The 21,216-nt window shown below is 47.3% G+C and overlaps 1 protein-coding gene across 1 annotated transcript in view; it reads right to left on the reverse strand.

The window, feature by feature from the left end:
* LOC135050554 (uncharacterized) overlaps positions 1 to 16,442 on the reverse strand; it is a 1,514,661-nt gene extending 1,498,219 nt beyond the window's left edge. The window contains exons 1-3 of the mRNA XM_063957025.1: positions 16,365 to 16,442; positions 16,148 to 16,241; positions 14,670 to 14,953 (exon numbers count right to left, since the gene is read on the reverse strand). Of these exons, the coding sequence (XP_063813095.1) occupies positions 14,670 to 14,953; positions 16,148 to 16,241; positions 16,365 to 16,442 (456 nt within the window). The remainder of the gene's footprint in view (positions 1 to 14,669; positions 14,954 to 16,147; positions 16,242 to 16,364) is intronic.
* Positions 16,443 to 21,216: the final 4,774 nt, after the last annotated feature.

Raw genomic sequence — 21,216 nt, forward strand, 5'->3', positions numbered from 1 at the left:
CGACCCGGACTATTCCAACTCGACTCTTTTACACCGAGCAGCAACACGGGTTATGCACCTTCATTTGCAATAACCCGTGTTATATGTTGGCGGTGTAAAAGGGGTATAAGTAACATTGTGAAGTGCAGTGTACATAAAACAATAAGTATGTTTACACTTATTGTATTATGCACACTGCACTTCATAGTGTTACAATCTGCGGGATGTAGTTAAAATAGTGTCACATGGAATCCCGGCGGCTAAAATACCGATGCCGGAATCCCGAACGGCAACATAAAGCTGGCATCAAAATCTCGAAGGAGCTCGGGATACCGGCATCAAAATCTTGAATGTACTTTTAGCGAGGCATGATCATGTCCTGGGGAAGGGGGGGGGGGGGTTAGGTTTAGGCATTAGAAGGAGATTTAGTGTTAGGGTGCAGGGACGGGAAGGAGATGGTTAGGTACCGGGGAGGGAGAGTTAGGTTTAGGTGCTTAGAAGGGGAGTTTAGGGTCAGGCACCAAGCGTGGTGGAATAGGTTTAGCCAGCAGGGAGGGTTAGACACCCACAAGGGAGGGTTATAGTTAGGATAGGGGCAGGGGAGGGTTAAAGTACTTTCTGGGGGGGCTGAAGGAATTCTGATGGTTGGCATGCCGCTGTCTGTATTCTGACCGCCGGCATCCCGTCCAACAATATATCATACCGAATCCCAATCTGCTGCCCTACTATATGCCACTAATGCAAAATGACACAACCTAAAAAATAAAAATAAACAATAAATATTACATAAATAACAAGCTAATTGGTCAGTATTTACATAAAAATCTTATCACAGAAAGCATCTATAATTAATGCTCTTGTTTAACCCCCTTGGAGCGATAGTATCTAATGTTAAAGTATATATATATATATATATATATATATGTGGAGGGGTTGGGTTTGAAAGGGAGTAGTAGGGTATGCCGGCTGTTGGGATCCCAGTGGCCAGCATACCAGCGCCGGAATCCCGACCACCGGCATACCGACAGCTGGGCGAGCGCAAATGAGACTCTTTATTCTCCCTCCAGGGGGGTCGTGGACCACCAAGAGGGAGAAAAAGTGTCAGTATGCCGGCTGTCGGAATTCCGGCGCCGGTGTACTGTGCGCCGGGATCCCAACAGCCGGCATACTGAAGACCACCCGGTTTGAAATGCCGGGGGTCAGAATACCGACCGTGGCATCCCGATGGTGAGAATCCAGACAGGGGAAGTTAAGTATACTGACCTTTCCCCAATGCCCCCCAAACTCTAACCCTCTGTTCCCACAGTCTAACCCTAACCGTCCCCAGCCTGGCGCCTAATCATCCCTGGTGATACCTATACTTAACCCCCCTTCCCACAGCCTAAACCTAACCTCCCCAACAACCCCCCAAATGTCCCCGCTGGCTTACCTTTCTGGCTGTCTGGCAGTCAGTCATTTGGGATGATGGCGCCGGGATTGTGATCCCAGTTGGGATGCCGGAGTGTCGGGATTCTGGTGTCGGTGTTTCGACTGTCGGGGATACGACCAATTCCGGGGGGTTGAACAACAAAGTGTGGAATGGGATGGAGTGAGAGAGGAAGGGATTTTATATTTCTGTATATACATATATAATAAACAGATTATTTTTTTCTTGTAACCTTTACCTCCCCCACAATCCACTGACCTGGTTTCTGCACCTTATAGAGCAGTGGAGGGAAAAGATGTCAGAGGGCACTGGGCTGGCACAGAATAGGGAGGAGACTAGAGGTTGGGAGACAGTATAGGGGAGGGACTAGCCTGGAAAGGACTCAGAGCATTGGTGGCTGGTCCCAGGGGAGTGGCCAGCTACAGTATTAGCTGTCCATGTAATCCTGGAGAACAGCAGCAGCAGAGTGACAGCAGTGAGAGGCTACAGCTACAGAATGGTACAATCACCATTCACACACTCACAGTGTCTCAGCTGCAGCCTCTGTACAGCCCTAATGCCAGCAGCTGTAGTGGCATTAGCATAAGGCAATATACATACGTGTATTGCCTTATACTGTGATCCGGATGGCTCCGCCCCCAGCTATAACCCCGCCCCCTGTGACTACGCTGCTGTGTGCCTGGACCCTAAACTGCCTGGCTGGGAGGATGGGGGGGGGGGGGGGGTCAGAGGCCAGCCAGCTCCTTGAGCCCTTGTGGGAAACGGGAGGAATTAAGAGAGGCCCCTCCTCCCCATCCGTCCGGCCCGTCTTCTTCACTGCACTTAGTCTGGAGGGGGAGGAGCTGTGAGTAGAGACGAGAGTGGCTCCTCCTCCACCTTGGCAGCCGGGCAGTCTAGTCACTCAACACAGACAGAAGCACCGCTGTCCGCTACTAGTCTAGGGAGAGGAGAGCGACCACTCCATCCACGCACTTCAGCCGGGATTTCTATGTATACAGAGACTACGGTACCTTCTCTGGCGTCGGGCGAGGTGCACTGCTGGCGGCAACTGCGACATACAATGAGTCACTGTGACTCATTGTAATGCCGGCGGTTATGGGGTTTCACTGCTGTGGGCCTATTTTCAATGGGGGGCCTGGAGCTGCAGCTCCATCCGCCCCATTGTTAATCCGGCCCTGCCCCTCGTGTGCAGACATTGGTTGGAGTGGGAAAAGAAGGTGCGGCCAAGCTCAGGATTGGCCGCCGTACTCTGACCGATGGAGACTGTCATGGCGGCGCCCATGCCGCGGCCCGGCGGGGATGCGGCGTGCTCACACGCCCGCTGTTACAGGAGCATTCCTAGGCCCAGGATGACGTCTGGCGGCAGAGGAGCGGACGACAGCAGAACGTAGGGACCCCGGACGGAGTCCGTACCGACGGACAGATGTGGCTGTGGTGAGTCGATTCCTGACACTTTAACTGTTCAGACGCAAACAGATCCTTCTTTACCTCCAGGTCAGGCACGCTTTCGGTTCTAACTACTATGTCTCTGTTCCCAGCAAGAGGGTCCTCACTGGACTCCCCACCTGTCACTTCCCCAGCCAAACTAGCAAAAGGCAAAGGGTCAGAAAGTTCCGAAGACACATGTACATCCATAAAATCACCGGTATTATCAACTGGCTCTTTACTTCTCACATCTGTTGATAAACGTGATTCCCACAGTTTCCAAAAATGAGGAAAATCCCTCCCTATTATGGCCTCATGCACCAAGGTGGGGACCAGTCCTACTTTAACAATTGCTGACCCACAACAAGTTTCTATATTCACTTCAGCAGTGACATAATGTTGGGTATCCCCATGGATGCAAGTTACCCCAGTAGGTATTTGCTGGACCTTTAAGGGGTTCACTAACCCAGCTTTCATGAGGGTAACTAAACTTCCTGAATCTAGCAAGGCCTCTACCCGGTTACCCTCTAAGAACACATCACACATTTGTTTTTCCAGCTCAGGTGAAAGTACCACAGTACAGGCTAACCTAGCAAAGAAAGACATCCTGCGACATTCAAAGGCAGCATCACATTGCATGGGTTCTTGCGTGACTGGGCAATTGGCAATAACATGACCTGGCATACCACACCTAAAACATTTAACCACACGATTATCAACCCGTTTGGGCAGCATAGAGAATTCTAGCCCCATTGGCCTGTCTCCAGGGCCAGTGTTTACAGTCTCTCCCACCTTGCGTTCTCTTAACCGCCCAGCAACGTTTTCCCACGGAACAGTCTTACCAGTCTTTACTGAAAGGCGCTGCCGAGGATCTATGGGTTGCTGGGTGGTCCTCAGTAGTTCCTCTGCCGCCAAATACGTCTCTACCATGTCCACTAATTGGTCAGCAGTATCCGGGTTTCCATGGCTCACCCACTTGCGCAGGACCTCGGGCAAAGATCTCAAATAGTGGTCCATGACGATTCTTTCAACCATCTGGGGACCAGTTAATGTCTCTGGCTGTAACCATTTTTTTGTTAGCTGAATAAGGTCATGCATCTGGGAGCGAGGAGGCTTCTCCATGGCGTACACCCAACGGTGCACCCATTGTGCTCGTACTGACAGCGTGACTCCCATGCGGGTCAGGATCTCAGTCTTTAGTTTATCATAGTCCCGAGCCTCAGCAGGGCTTAAATCAAAGTACGCTTTTTGGGGCTCACCTGACAGAAAAGGTGCCAGCAGACTGGCCCACTGTGCTTTCGGCAGTCCTTTCAAACGTGGTCAGGTAGGCCTCCACATCATCAGCCTCTGTAATTTTCAGCAGGAAGTGACTGGCCCATATAGAACTAGAGCTGGTCGGAGCACTGACGGCCACATCTCCAATCCGGGCTGCAAGGCTCTGCACCACTTCTGCTAAGGCCTCTCTATCCTGATGCTGTTGCCTGTAAAGTTCGTCAATAGCCATCTGCTGCTGTCTCCTATTTTCCTCCATTGCCACCTGCTGCTGTCTCCTATTTTCCTCCATTGCCACCTGCTGCTGTCTGTTGGCCTCCTGCTGAGCCACTGTAGCTTGCAGCAAGGCTTTGAGCAGTTCCTCCATGACGACAGATTTTTCAGGCGGCTTTGTAGCTGCTTTCACCCAGGACATATATCAAATCCTCAGGGCGAGTCTCAGCAACTTCACACTGGGCTGTATCTGCATAAACCACCGTTTTCCGCAGGCCTCATAAAGCTGCTGCTTTCACTTATACGCAGAACGGCATGCTCGCATTCTCCACCAAATTGTAACGCTGTAAGGGAACAAGGTGCCGTTTCCTGGGGTAAATGGCAGCAAGCAGCAGCTGAGGAATCACACAAGTCCAGTGTGTGGTGCAACTGGCCACGACCAGTTTTATTAAGCAGAAAATAGAACAAACATCAAAAGAAAATACCTTGCCTGTCCAGCACTAACTAAACACAGGACGTTCCTAACTAATACTAAACAAAAACACAGAGTTCTCCAGTAAACCCTGTATGGTTCACTTGCATAAAGAAGCATGTTTCTCTCTTCAGAGATCCTCCAGTCTCTTCAGGCAGTCTGCACACACTGATCAGGCCAGCAGCCCTATAACACTCTTGCACAGCTGAAACCCCTGATTAGCCTTCTGTGAGGCCAAAGACCCGAACTGGGCCCAATGTCTGGAACTTGCCCTATCTCTCTTTCAGGGCCCTTATCCAGCTTTTCCAATAAATTGAAAAGGTTCTGACAAAACAAAACATTTTCCTAGAAGTTTTCATTTTTCTAATACATGTAAGACAAGAACCTGGGACAAACATACCTGCCCTCAAACACTATTCCAGTGTTCTTGTCACAATATATATATATATATATATACAATGCAGAGTTTGGGCGGCACTCACGGCGCAGAAAAAACAGACAAGCAAGTCTGCGAGTTGCGATCAACGTTTCAATGTATTTTATAACATTTTCGTCAGGATAACAATGCAATATTTTACTCACCCTTTTAACTCCGTCTGACGGTCCATGGCGCCTCCTGCAAGCCGCGTCGCGTTCTGTCCAACTGATGACGTCATCACGAGACGCCAGCCGCGGCGTCATGGAGAGTACGGACCGGAGCACACAAAATCACCTTAAGACAGACAAAGATACAATTAAGTGTTACATGCAAAGCACACATTTAAATGGCTGGCGTCTCGTGATGACGTCATCAGTTGGACAGGGTGAGTAAAATATTGCATTGTTATCCTGACGAAAATGTTATAAAATACATTGAAACGTTGATCGCAACTCGCAGACTTGCTTGTCTGTTTTTTCTGCGCCGTGAGTGCCGCCCAAACTCTGCATTGTATATTTGGACACAGCCTTGCTGTAACCAGGGAGGGCACCGGCCATTTACGTGGAGTCTTCAAGCACTTTTGGGAATCGGGAGTGCCGTGAATTGGGCAACTATATATATATATATATATATATATATAGCTAAATAGGAGCTGTACACTGCACTAGCCAGAAATAAGTCATGATTTTGTATAAAGTCCACACCGGCCCAGTTTAAACTGATAAATATTGGTTCCCGTTATCTATTTTAGATATTCAGAAAATACTAGACAAAACAGAACTTGTACAGACTCAGTGGACAGTATTGTTTAACTGTTCTTGAATAATCAGGCATTTCCCTGCCTGTGGGAGTCCTCCCATTTATCACACTTATGTGTTATTAACTGCCCTGTCGCTATGCGCTTCTTTCATCTCTCTCAATGAGGTGTAACATTAAATTGGCAGTGGCTAGTTTGGAGATTTCAGTTTCTAGGGCACAGGAATTCTAGACTTGTTCCCTGAGGTCAGCAATATAGAACCCCAACCAACGAAAATGTATAACGGGTCTATTCATCAATAGATGGCTAAAACCCTGTTGATTAATTACCACTTTTCATAGTGATAACAGATCAATTAATGGGGCAATTTAGCACCAAAGTCATTCCGGGACCATGTGTGCCATAGGATGCTGTTTCAGTGATGACTTTGTCCCATTGCAGTGGTGAAAAAGGTGTTTGCCGGTGTTAGCTTTCAGGGCCAAGCTATGAAAGGCAAATTGTCCGGACCACAGTCCCCAATATGAATTATAGGGACTGCGGTCTTCACCATCAGTTCACCTAATGCAGGAGTTATCTCTATTACCTTTTGCATGATTTGTTTTTTTTAATAGGAAGACACATAAAACTATTGTTTCCATCTGATTTAGGTTGGGTCAATTTAATAAATAAGCCTGTAAACTTACTTACCAAAAGATAGTCATTTTTGGGCAGAACACAAATGAATGAGAATGCAGCCTATAGATTCATTAGGAATCAGTGATATCACTTAGACCTAGCCTGGATCACATGAGATCAATCAAACAACATTATGAAGGCATACTAAATCATAAAAAGAGAAATACATAACATAAATAAAAAACACACAGAACATTTGTATCATATAACTACAGACTATATTATTTTGACGTCTATTTATTCATATTCTGCCCAAACTACAAAACATTGACCCTCATTCCGAGTTGATCGCTTGCTAGCTATTTTTTGCAGAGCAACGATCAGATAGTCGCCGCCCACGGGGGAGTGTATTACTTTGCAAGTGTGCGATCACATGTGCAGCCGAGCGGGACGAAATGTTTTTTGCAGTTTCTGAGTAGGTCTGAACTTACACAGCCCTTGCGATCACTTCAGCCTGTCCGGTCTTGGAATTGACGTCAGACACCCGCCCTGCAAACGCCTGGACACACCTGCGTATTCCCTACCACTCCCAGAAAACAGTCAGTTGACACCCATAAACGCCCTCTTTCTGTCAATCTCCTTGCGATCAGTTGTGCGAATGGATTCGTCGCTAGAAGCATTGCACCGCAACGATGCTGTTTGTACCTGTACGACGCGCGTGCGCATTGCGGTGCATACGGATGCGCAGTAGTAATCTGATCGCTGTGCTGCGAGAAACGTCAGAGAGCGATCAACTCGGAATGAGGGCCATTGTCTGCCCTTATCACGGCAATACAGATTTAGGTGAAATGCACTGGCCGTCCATGCGCTCAGTAGTCAGACCTGGTTGAGACGAAGCAAAGCCTTCAAAGGTTACTATTGCCAGGTATAATGTAAAACCTTAGTTAATTGGGTTAGGCATTAATTTCTGTAGAGGCCTGTGGAGACAGGGGAAGCAGAGCTAACTAGACAATAAGAGATCTCTTTGTTATTAACCTTTCAATAAATTGAAAAAAATGAGACAAGCCCTGTTGGAAAACAAATTTCCCAAAGGAGGCCACACAGCAAAATCGGGGCATAATCATGTAGTGTTGGGCACGAGGTCATGCCATGTAGGGTTGTCCCATGTCACCAAGGAGCATGTCTGGAACTTCTGTGCAGTTCCTAATCTCCCTCCCCATCCTTGAAAACACTTGCTGAACTTCCCAGCATCATTTTCACTGAAGACAAACCAGTAGCAGTATACTGAAATCATAAAAAGAGCATTAGTAGGCAGTGTTTAGGTAATTATGTAAGAAGGTATCCCGTACCTTTCATATCAGCAATCTCCTAGCTCTGAGACAAACTTTAAGCCACTGATCTACAGTCAGGTGGATCTCTGTCTTTTTCTGGCCATGCAACAGCAGGATACAACCCTTGGTCTCCTGGAGAATTATTTAGTTGGTAGACAACATCAGTAAAATAGACAACAGGGAATAAAAGTTTCTGAGAGTATAAGAATTAACAAATTGGAATATTTAAAAAAAAGTATTTATATGAAAACAGAAAAGTTAAAAATAGGAATTTGATGGAAATAGTGCGTCTAAGGGGATATTCAATTAACGCCGGCAATTTTGGAGCTATTGAATTTACTCCCCTGCGTATTCAATTGCGGGTTATTTTCGCCCATTTTCAGGCATTTTTGCCAATGCCTTTTCACCTTTTTTTTTGTGAAAAGGCATTCGTGAAAAATGCCTCAAAATCGACGAAAAATACTTGCCCATACACAACATGGCTAGTTATTACATACATAAGGACAGCAGTGGTACATGAACTGCTGACGTTGCTCCTAATACTATTGCTATTTCATATATATATATATATATGTGTGTACCAGAGAAGCTACCAGCGCCACAGATACAGTATCTACAATCAAAACACCAGTATCGGAACCATATAGTCTAAAAAACTTAGAAAATGAACCTAGTAGACACTCCCTCAAGTCTATTAAGGCGTCAGCTTATTACCTCAAGTATATTAAGGCACTGGTATATATGCCTAAGTTTAGAATTGGAACAAAGGGATGAGGTATTGAAAAGCGACCAATGGTGTCAAAAACTATTGTAGGACTAGGTATTTATAAAAAAAATATAATTTATTACAGAAACATAGCACTAAAAAAGAGTAGTATATAAAACAATTGTAATAAAAAGGACCTACACAAACTAATACATAGAAAAAAGTCCAACAAGCCAATTGCGTAAAGGAAAAATAAAAGTTATAAGAGATAGGACATAAAATGTACAGCATTAAAAAATGTAATAAAGGAGAGAATTAGCTTAACTTCAATGGTTGAGGCATAATCAAAGTGGCACCCAACGCGTTTCGTCCCGCATTTGGTTGGGGGGGGCAAGATAAAATCTCAGTTTGGCGCCCCTAACTTCTGGCCACCTTAGACAGATCGCTTGTACCTGTATGGAACTCTATGTCCTTTACTCTCATTACACCGCACAGTAGTGTCCATTACTCTCATTATACCGCACAGTAGTGTCCATTACTCTCATTACACCGCACAGTAGTGTCCATTACTCACATTACACCGCACAGTAGTGTCCATTACTCACATTACACCACACAGTAGTGTCCATTACTCTCATTACACCGCACAGTAGTGTCCATTACTCACATTACACCACACAGTAGTGTCCATTACTCACATTACACCGCACAGTAGTGTCCATGTAACAATGTATGGACCGGCACTCCTCCTAATAATGTTGGATGCTCTGGTGCCTCCAGAACACAATTAGTATAATAAGGCAAATAACCTGCGGCACTCAGAGGCTTGATGCAAAACGTGCTGTATTAGAAAATACACATGAACTCCAACGTTTCGGGGTTGGCACACCCCTTTGTCAAGGATAAGCAGCAATGAATAAAGAAGAAAAGAACTTACCTATATACCCAAGAAGCCCGCCGTGTGAGAGACGCCGTCCCAGAGAATGTATGCAGCGCTGGTGGGAAGTGTAATGTGAGAGAATGTATGCAGCGCTGGTGGGAAGTGTAATGTGAGAGAATGTATGCAGCGCTGGTGGGAAGTGTAATGCGAGAGAATGTATGCAGCGCTGGTGGGAAGTGTAATGTGAGAGAATGTATGCAGCGCTGGTGGGAAGTGTAATGTGAGAGAATGTATGCAGCGCTGGTGGGAAGTGTAATGTGAGAGAATGTATGCAGCGCTGTTGGGAAGTGTAATGCGAGAGAACTTATGCACCGCTGGTGGGAAGTGTAATGCGAGAGAATGTATGCAGCGCTGGTGGGAAGTGTAATGCGAGAGAATGTCTGCAGCGCTGGTGGGAAGTGTAATGCGAGAGAATGTTTGCAGCGCTGGTGGGAAGTGTAATGCGAGATAATGTATGCAGCGCTGGTGGGAAGTGTAATGTGAGAGAATGTATGCAGCGCTGGTGGGAAGTGTAATGCGAGAGAATGTATGCAGCGCTGGTGGGAAGTGTAATGTGAGAGAATGTATGCAGCACTGGTGGGAAGTGTAATGCGAGAGAACTTATGCAGCGCTGGTGGGAAGTGTAATGCGAGAGAACGTATGCAGCGCTGGTGGGAAGTGCAATGGTTGAGAACTTATGCAGCGCTGGTGGGAAGTGTAATGCAAGAGAATGTATGCAGCGCTGGTGGGAAGTGTAATGTGAGAGAATGTATGCAGCGCTGGTGGGAAGTGTAATGTGAGAGAATGTATGCAGCGCTGGTGGGAAGTGTAATGTGAGAGAATGTATGCAGCGCTGGTGGGAAGTGTAATGCGAGAGAATGTATGCAGCGCTGGTGGGAAGTGTAATGCGAGAGAATGTATGCAGCGCTGGTGGGAAGTGTAATGTGAGAGAACTTATGCAGCGCTGGTGGGAAGTGTAATGCGAGAGAATGTATGCAGCGCTGGTGGGAAGTGTAATGTGAGAGAATGTATGCAGCGCTGGTGGGAAGTGTAATGCGAGAGAATGTATGCAGCGCTGGTGGGAAGTGTAATGCGAGAGAATGTATGCAGCGCTGGTGGGAAGTGTAATGTGAGAGAATGTATGCAGCACTGGTGGGAAGTGTAATGTGAGAGAACTTATGCAGCGCTGGTGGGAAGTGTAATGCGAGAGAATGTATGCAGCGCTGGTGGGAAGTGTAATGCGAGAGAACGTATGCAGCGCTGGTGAGAGGTGTAATGCGAGAGAATGTATGCAGCGCTGGTGGGAAGTGTAATGCGAGAGAATGTATGCAGCGCTGGTGGGAAGTGTAATGTGAGAGAATGTATGCAGCGCTGGTGGGAAGTGTAATGTGAGAGAATGTATGCAGCGCTGGTGGGAAGTGTAATGTGAGAGAATGTATGCAGCGCTGGTGGGAAGTGTAATGCGAGAGAATGTATGCAGCGCTGGTGGGAAGTGTAATGCGAGAGAATGTATGCAGCGCTGGTGGGAAGTGTAATGCGAGAGAATGTATGCAGCGCTGGTGGGAAGTGTAATGTGAGAGAATGTATGCAGCGCTGGTGGGAAGTGTAATGCGAGAGAATGTATGCAGCGCTGGTGGGAAGTGTAATGCGAGAGAATGTATGCAGCGCTGGTGGGAAGTGTAATGTGAGAGAATGTATGCAGCACTGGTGGGAAGTGTAATGTGAGAGAACTTATGCAGCGCTGGTGGGAAGTGTAATGCGAGAGAATGTATGCAGCGCTGGTGGGAAGTGTAATGCGAGAGAACGTATGCAGCGCTGGTGGGAAGTGTAATGCGAGAGAATGTATGCAGCGCTGGTGGGAAGTGTAATGCGAGAGAATGTATGCAGCGCTGGTGGGAAGTGTAATGCGAGAGAATGTATATAGCGCTGGTGGGAAGTGTAATGCGAGAGAATGTATGCAGCGCTGGTGGGAAGTGTAATGCGAGAGAATGTATACAGCGCTGGTGGGAAGTGTAATGTGAGAGAATATGCAGCGCTGGTGGGAAGTGTAATGCAAGAGAATGTATGCAGCGCTGGTGGGAAGTGTAATGCGAGAGAATGTATGCAGCGCTGGTGGGAAGTGTAATGTGAGAGAACGTATGCAGCGCTGGTGGGAAGTGTAATGCGAGAGAACGTATGCAGCGCTGGTGGGAAGTGTAATGCGAGAGAATGTATGCAGCGCGGGTGGGAAGCATAATACACCTGTGACCATGTAGACAGGGCTGTCTTAACAGCAGTGTAGGCCCCTGGGCACAGCAATGCACTGGGGCCCCTACCCATCCTCCAGCGGTAAGGGTGGGGGGTGCTATCAGCGGCAGCTTTGATGTCCTTCGGGTGGTAGGGTGTGTTCTATCTTCCACTCAGCATGTAGGACCTGAAGGAGTAATTTCTGCTAATTACTCCTTTACTGGACAGATAAGGTGGGAGGCAGAACACTAAACTGTAGAAGGAGGCATTGGGTTGAATGAAGGGGCCCTGGTACATAACTACCAGGGTAGTAGGAGGTGTTTAATATGTAGGGGAGGGGTCGATAGTGAAGTGGGCTTAATATTCATCATTTTCTGGTGAGAGGTCAGCTTGCTTGACTACAGATATCTCAAGTTCCTGGAAATAGATTTCTTAGCTTTGAATGGGATAAAAATCTAGAGAGTGTCACCTTTCAGTAGGTACTGGGGACTTGGGGATCAGAGTTCAGGAGCCTGAGCAATCCACCAATGAATATATAAAACTGCATATTAGGCATGTGGAGCTGGAGCAGGGACCAGCTGCTTGAAAGCGGATATCTCCGGTTCCCCATGGTCGATTTTCAAAAATCTGGTACCCCTGTAAAGAGGGGATCCTCAGCTATCAGCCTAGAGCCCTTATACTACTGGGGCCCTTGGGCAAGTGCCCATTGAGCCCATACCAAAGGACGGCCTTGCATGTAGATGATCTGTACCAACTATAGATTAGAGCACAGGTTCTCTCTCTCAGCCCTCAGGACCCCATACAGTTCTGTTTTCCAGGTCACCTGTGGATCTTTAAAATGTGACAGTTTGCAATACACAGTGCACCTGCCTGGTGAGCTGGAAAACGTGACCTGTCAGGGGTCCCGAGGACCGAGTTTGAGAACCACTGGATTAGCGTAAGTGCACAGTGATGATGTGGATAGCAGCTACAACTCTCCATATGGGTGACTATGCGCACTTATTGCTGTGCACATATATGATTTAATCAGGCCCAGAATGTTTTATTCCAGTGACTGGAGTTCAACATGTCACATATGACCGGGACCCAAACTGTGTATCACATGTATAGTGGGACTCTGAACTGGCAGCTCTGTAGCCACATGAAGACTTACCTGTCCAGACACTAAGTACAGGTCAGTAAGTTCTGTCTTCTGGTCATGTGATAACTGGCACAGCCTCAGCCACACATCCACCTTTCTGGAGAATGGGCAACACACACACACACGCGCGCACACAAACACTATCAGAGGCTACGCTGCAAACAGGTCAGCATGGAAAATGAATCAGATGGCTGTACTAGGTTACACTGTTCTGTGACATCACGGTTTTTAATTCCATACTCTAACTCCTGCTCAAGTCTGTAGGAATCTGCAGCTCCCCATGATCTCAGTCACACAGCCTGAGCACCCATGGTGGAAAACTGGCAGACACACTTTTCCTATTAACCCTTAGACTGAGCTGTGATGTTCCAGTAAGAAATAAGAAAAGCAGACACACGTGCTCAGTCTCCCCCTACCATCTGCTGCTCCTTGTCCCAATTAGACTGGAACTACTTCACTTGTTCCCGAGACAGAATAGGCTGTCCATCAAATTTACAGTGACAGGCAGATGCCGATTCATTTTGCATTGACCTGCACAGATTGGTATGACATTTATACTATATTTTATATATTAGTGTCTCAGAAAACTGTTACACGGATAACAGGGTGATTAGCAATAGCCTAATGCAGATGACGGGAAGGTCAGCATCTTTGGCTGCTATTTAGCATACACAAAGTTGTGCCCTGATTTCTGCACTGCAAGAATGCATCTCTGTCCTTTAGACCAGAATGGTTGTTCTGCTGGAGGGCAGACAGGCACAGAGGTGAATGCACTTTCATGTGCGCAGAAGATGACAGAAATCCAGTCTCTATACTATATACACTATGTATAGAGTTTTCCATATTTCATGCCTGTAGGAGGACTTTACCTGCATCAAGAACCCAGTGCGCATTCAGAAAACAGCAGTCATTTTTTTTTCTTCTTACAGAAGATACCTATGTGAGTTAAAGAACCAGTGTTGCCTAATACATTTATCTTAGTTTACTTTTCCTGCTGATAATTATGAACCCATAAACTTGATCACCAACAAGCCAGGAATGAATATAGAATGTCAGCAATTGGTTCACTTTTTATTTAGAGACAGTCTGCAACTGTGGCACAATTCAAGTATTGCCGTATAGTATTTGGGGTAAATGTGAGCGATTTGCAGTAGCGCAATCTACAGGTCTGTGGCTGTATGCTGGTATTCTATAGCATCTGGAGTTATTCCTAAATATTCACACACCTGGTGCAGATTCCAAGGTTACACCCTACATACTGTACAGCCTGTATGCAGATCACACAAAGTAGTCAATAGATGCAGGAGTGAATGAACCGAGATGCAAGAAAGTTCATATTTAACCCTAGAAGTTATACTAGAGGGGCGGATGGAGGGAAGCGGTAATGACATCTGGTCATGATACAGGCTGCAATGTTGAGTAGACAGGCTGCATGTGAAGGGTACCGAAACACATAGAAGCTCTTCAAACATACCCAAAGTCTTGCACAGTAGTGTCATATCTCTCTCACACGTGTGTGAGCAAGCGTGTACTGTACGCGCGTGTGTGTGTGTGTGTGTGTGTGTTCTATAGTGGAATTGATAAAAGTTCTGTTACTATTAGGTGACACCAGCACAAGTAAATCAGGGTGACCTTAACTCTTTGTAAACCCAGACTCAGTACTTAGTTGGACTCTGCTTTGTAAAACAGCAGGATGCAAGGTGTGATTACATGCAGATCACCTTCTGCATGACCTTTACTAAGGAGTACGAGCATCCAGAGTCACCTACCTGGCTGCAGGAGGTGTGATGGGAGAGGAAGGGTAGGAGAGCATCTTCTGGGAGCCCCCTGCTCGCCATCCTATAGGGATGAAACAGGCTGTGCAGGAGAGGAGGAAGGGCTGTGAGGGTGCAGGTGGTGCAGAGACTAACCAGCCGGCTTCCTGAGTATACACAGTAGGTGCTGCCTGGTCTCTCTCCCCCTGGTGTCTTGCAGCTGAGAGGTGGAGTGGTGGGAGCACAGCCCGAGCTGCATGTGAGGACTGGAGAGAGAGGAGAAGCGAGGGAGGGGCGAGCTGGAAAGGGAGAGAGAGAGAGAGGAGGATGCTTGTGTGACAGTGGCACAGGGACACAGAGGAGGCACAGCATCTGCTATAAGACTTGGCACTTCATAAGTAATGCAAATAGGCAATGCTCTAGCCCCCTATAATCTTACTTACCGATGTCCTACATTGCAGCAGTGAAAGTGCAATTAATAGAATGGTATTTGGTTTATACTATAACCAATATACAGATGTGTCCTCATACACCTATCCCTTTTGCATCATAGGGAGCAAGTTAGACGCGCCGCCACGGGTAGCGTTCCCCGCACTTGCCTACTTTTTCCAGAATTTTACTTTATGCATTATAGCCGCACACAGAGTCGCTTATAGGGCCTAATTCAGACCTGATCGCTAGGGTGCGTTTTTTGCATCCCTGCGATTAGGTAGTCGCCGCCTAAAGGGGGAAGGGGAAATCGCTGTGCAGGTGTGCGATCGCATGTTTAGGAGTGCTGCACAAACAGATGTTTGTGCAGTCTCTGCACAGCCCAGGACTTACTCTTCCAGTGCGATGATCGGGGCCGGAGCTGACGTCAGAATCCCTCCCTCCAAACGTCTGGTCCCTCCTGCGTTTCTCTGGAAACTCCTCAAAAACGGTCAGTTGCCACCCACAAACGGCCTCTTCCTGTCAGTCACCTTATGATCGCCCGTGCGATCGCTTTTCTCGCACATCCCGTCACTGCCTGTCGATCCCCGTCACTGCGGGCCGACACGCCTGCGCAGTTCAGACCTGATCGCAGACTGTACGAAAACGCATCCTAGCGATCAGGTCTGAATTAGGCCCATAGTGTCCTAGGTATTTAAGATTAGTATTATTTATTTCCTCAAAAGAAATTGGTATAAAGTTGCAGATTAAGCATAATGCATGGTATAGGCATCTCAAGGAACACTCATAAAATCTCCTTTTTTCTAGATTAGCGGCTGAGTCACCCACAGAAGCTACATGAAATGTCAGCGTCAGTAGTAAGGGTACACAAGCATTGTACTTTTGTCGCATTAGTGATGTGAAAAAGACACATACAGTATTTTGTGAAAAAGTCTCTGGTGGGACACTTGGCCTGGCTAAGTCGCAAAGGGGTCTATTCATAACAAAACCAAAAACAAATTGTTACTTATCACTATACATTGCATCAGCTTAGCTGTGATAAGTAGCAATTCACGTATACTCACCTCTCCGGTGATGTGATGCGGTATCCGGGGCTTCAGCGACACTGTCTCCTCTGGTGACCCACTTATGCCATGTTCGGAGAATGCCAGTGGGTCCCTATGTGCATGCGCCGCCTGTTGACCTGACAGGAGGCCGCAGTGGCTGCTGGGAGGTCAAGAGGCGGAGCCAGCACGGGTGCCGGACAGAAAGAAGGGAAACATTGAGCTTCCCTTCAGTTACCGCACCACAGTTCAGGTTACGCCATCCTGAGATAGCGAACCTGAACTCCATGTAGATGCGGAAAGCAGGGCTTTCCATTCCTTCATAAATACCACTCACCATACAAAAGTATGGTGATGCGGGAGTGGAGTGCCGCTGGAGAAGTCAGGGTCTTCTTCACAGTAACCCGCTCTGTGAATTGCGGTAAGCAGAGAAAAGCCTTGCGCAAAACAGGGCTTTTCTCTGCTTTATGAATAGACCCCAAAGTCTGTAGTGTGCCAAATGGGTCTATTTGTTGTGATTTCAGGGTTGCTGTATGTAGACACATCTGTGGTACAGTTTAGGAGTGTGGATGAAAAGGTTGATATGAATAGGTAGACAGTAGAAAAGGTCGATAGGGACAAAAGGTTGACATTGAAATGGTCCACACAAAAAAGGGCTACACTTTTTTTTGGGGGGAAAGGGGTTGTCAATTTTCTGCCACAAACAAGCCCCATTAGTGTACTACGACCCCTCACATGGATCGCTTCCCTTTGGGCATGGTGTCTCGCTCCACTACCGTTGCGCTCGGCACAGGTTACTATTCCTAATCATAGTCCACGGGGATGGTAAAGTATGAAAACGTAAAAAAAACAAAAACTTGTGTCGACCTTTTGAACTGTTTACCATTTACATGTCGACCTTTTGACCCTGTCAACCTAATGCATGTCGACCATTAGTGACCTATTAATCTATAAATAAGAATTTACTTACCGATAATTCTATTTCTCGTAGTCCGTAGTGGATGCTGGGAACTCCGTAAGGACCATGGGGAATAGCGGCTCCGCAGGAGACTGGGCACATCTAAAGAAAGCTTTAGGATCACCTGGTGTGCACTGGCTCCTCCCCCTATGACCCTCCTCCAAGCCTCAGTTAGGATACTGTGCCCGGACGAGCGTACACAATAAGGAAGGATTTTGAATCCCGGGTAAGACTCATACCAGCCACACCAATCACACTGTACAACTTGTGATCTGAACCCAGTTAACAGCATGATAATAGAGGAGCCTCTAGAAAAGATGGCTCACTACAACAATAACCCGAATTTTTTTGGTAACAATAATTATGTACCAGTATTGCAGACAATCCGCACTTGGGATGGGCGCCCAGCATCCACTACGGACTACGAGAAATAGAATTATCGGTAAGTAAATTCTTATTTTCTCTGACGTCCTAGTGGATGCTGGGAACTCCGTAAGGACCATGGGGATTATACCAAAGCTCCCAAACGGGCGGGAGAGTGCGGATGACTCTGCAGCACCGAATGAGAGAACTCCAGGTCCTCCTCAGCCAAGATATCAAATTTGTAGAATTTTACAAACGTATTTGCTCCTGACCAAGTAACTGCTCGGCAAAGTTGTAAAGCCGAGACCCCTCGGGCAGCTGCCCAAGATGAGCCCACCTTCCTTGTGGAGTGGGCATTTTAAGATTTTTGGCTGTGGCAGGCCTGCCACAGAATGTGCAAGCTGAATTGTACTACAAATCCAACGAGCAATCGTCTGCTTAGAAGCAGGAGCACCCAGTTTGTTGGGTGCATACAGGATAAACAGCGAGTCAGATTTTCTGACTCCAGCCATCCTGGAAACATGTATTTTCAGGGTCCTGACCACGTCAAGCAACTTGGAATCCTCCAAGTCCTTAGTAGCCGCAGGTACCACAATAGGTTGGTTCATGTGAAATGCAGAAACCACCTTAGGTAGAAAATTTGAGGACGAGTCCTCAATTCTGCCCTTTCAGAATGAAATATTAAGTAAGGGCTTTTATATGATAAAGCCGCCAATTCTGACACCCGCCTGGCTGAAACCAGGGCTAACTCGTCACTTCCATGTGAGATATTTTAAGTCCACAGTGGTGAGTGGTTCAAACCAATGTGACTTTAGGAAACTCAACACAACATTGAGATCCCCAAGGTGCCACTGGAGGCACAAAAGGAGACTGTATATGCAGTACCCCTTTTACAAATGTCTGAACTTCAGGCACTGAAGCCAGTTCTTTTTGGAAGAAAATCGACAGGGCCGAAATTTGAACCTTAATGGACCCTAATTTTAGGCCCATAGACCGTCCTGTTTGCAGGAAATGGAGGAAACGACCCAGTTGAAATTTCTCTGTAGGGGCCTTCTTGGCCTCACCCCACGCAACATATTTTCGCCAAATGCGGTGATAATGTTTTGCGGTTACGTCTTTCCTGGCCTTGACCAGGGTAGGGATCTTCAGGATCCGGCGTTCAACCGCCATGCCGTCAAACGCAGCCGCGGTAAGTCTTGGAACAGACAAGGCCCTTGCTGGAGCAGGTCCTTTCTTAGAGGTAGAGGCCACGGTTCGTCCGTGAGCATCTCTTGAAGTTCCGGATACCAAGTCCTTCTTGGCCAATCCGGAACCACGAGTATAGTTCTTACTCCTCTCCTTCTTATGATTCTCAGTACTTTTGGTATGAGGGGCAGAGGAGGGAACACATACACTGACTGGTACACCCACGGTGTTACCAGAGCGTCCACCGCTATTGCCTGAGGGTCCCTTGACCTGGCGCAATATCTGTCTAGTTTTTTGTTTAGACGGGACGCCATTATGTCCACCTTTTGTTTTTCCCAACGGTTTACAATCAGGTGGAAGACTTCTGGGTGAAGTCCCCACTCTCCCGGGTGAAGGTCGTGTCTGCTGAGGAAGTCTGCTTCCCAGTTGTCCACTCCCGGAATGAACACTGCTGACAGTGCTATCACATGATTTTCCGCCCAGCGAAAATCCTTGCAGCTTCTGCCATTGCCCTCCTGCTTCTCGTGCCGCCCTGTCTGTTTACGTGGGCGACTGACGTGATGTTGTCCGATTGGATCAATACCGCCTGACCCTGAAGCAGGGGTTTCGCTTGACTTAGGGCATTGTAAATGGCCCTTAGTTCCAGAATGTTTATATGAAGAGATGTCTCCAGGCTTGACCATAAGCCCTGGAAATTCCTTCCCTGTGTGACTGCTCCCCAGCCTCGCAGGCTGGCATCCGTGGCCACCAGGACCCAGTCCCGAATGCCGAATCTGCGGCCCTCTAGAAGATGAGCACTCTGCAACCACCACAGGAGGGATACCCTTGTCCCTGGTGACAGGGTTATCCGCTGAAGCATCTGAAGATGCGACCCGGACCATTTGTCCAGAAGGTTCCACTGTGCGTGGAATCTGCCGAATGGGATTGCTTCGTAGGAAGCCACCATTTTTACCCAGAACCCTTGTGCATTGATGCACTGAGACTTGGTTCGGTTTTAGGAGGTTCCTGACTAGCTCGGATAACTCCCTGGCTTTCTCCTCCGGGAGAAGCACCTTCTTTCTGGACTATGTCCAGAATCATCCCTAGGAACAGAAGGCAAGTCGTCGGAACCAGCTGCGATTTTGGAATATTGAAAATCCAATCGTGCTGCCGCAACACTACCTGATATAGTGCTACACCGATCTCCAACTGTTCCCTGGATCTTACCCTTATCAGGGAATCGTCCAAGTAAAGGATAACTAAAATTCCCTTCCTTCGAAGGAATATCATCATTTCGGTCATTACTTCAGTAAAGACCCGGGGTGCCGTGGACCATCCCTACGGCAGCGTCCGAACTGATACAGTTCTGTACCATAACCTGAAATACCCTTGGTGAGAAGGGTAAATTTTGACATGAAGGTAAGCCTCCTTGATGTCCCGAGACATCATGTAGTCCCCTTCTTCCAGGTTTGCAATCACTGCTCTGAGTGACTCAATTTTGAATTTGAACCTCTGTATGCAAGTGTTCAAAGATTTTAGATTTTAGATTTTAAAATCGGTCTCACCGAGCCATCTGGCTTCGGTACCACAATAGTGTGGAATAATACCCCGTTCCCTGTTGCAGGAGGGGTACCTTGATTATCACCTGCTGGGAATACAGCTTGTGAATGGCTTCCAAAACTGCCTCCCTGTCAGCGGGAGACGTCGGTAAAACAGACTTTTGGAAACGGCGAGGGGAATACGTCTCGAATTCCAATTTGTACCCCTGAAATATTATCTGAAGGATCCAGGGGTCTACTTGCGAGTGAGCCCACTGCGCACTGAAATTCATTGAGAACGGGACCCCACCGTGCCTGAACTTGTAAAGCCCTAGCGTCATACTGAGGGCTTGGCAGCGGCGGAAAAGGGTTTCTGTTCCTTGGAACTGGCTGATCTCTGCAGCCATTTTCCTCTCCCTCTGTCACGAGCAGAAAAGAGGAACCCTTTTGTCCGCTTGCCAACCAGGACTGCGCCTGATAATACGGCATCTTATTTTGAGAGGCGACCTGGGGTACATCCCCTCTTTTAAGGCAATACTTCCAAATGCCGTTTGGAATCCGCATCACCTGACCACTTTACTGGAATAATTGGACAACGCACTTATACTTGATGCCAGTCGGCAAATATTCCGCTGTGCATCCTGCATATATAGAAATGCATCTTTTAATTGCTCTATAGGCAATAATATACTGTCCTTATCTAGGATATCATATTTCCAGTCAGGGAATCCGACCACGCCAACCCAGCACTGCACATCCAGGCTGAGGCGATTGCTGGTCGCAGTATAACACCAGTATGTGTGTAAATACATTTTAGGATACGCTCCTGCTTTCTATCAGCAGGATCCTTAAGGGCGGCCATCTCAGGAGAGGGTAGAGCCCTTGTTTTTACAAGCGTGTGAGCGCTTTATCCACCCTAGGGGGTGTTTCCCAACGCACCCTAACCTCTGGCGGGAAAAGGTATACTGCCAATAACTTTTTAGAAAATATCAATTGTTATCGGGGGGAAACCCACGCATCATCACACACCTCATTTTATTTCTCAGATTCAGGAAAACTACAGGAAG

This window comes from Pseudophryne corroboree, chromosome 1 (genome assembly GCF_028390025.1).
Source record: "Pseudophryne corroboree isolate aPseCor3 chromosome 1, aPseCor3.hap2, whole genome shotgun sequence".
Lineage (NCBI taxonomy): Eukaryota > Metazoa > Chordata > Amphibia > Anura > Myobatrachidae > Pseudophryne > Pseudophryne corroboree.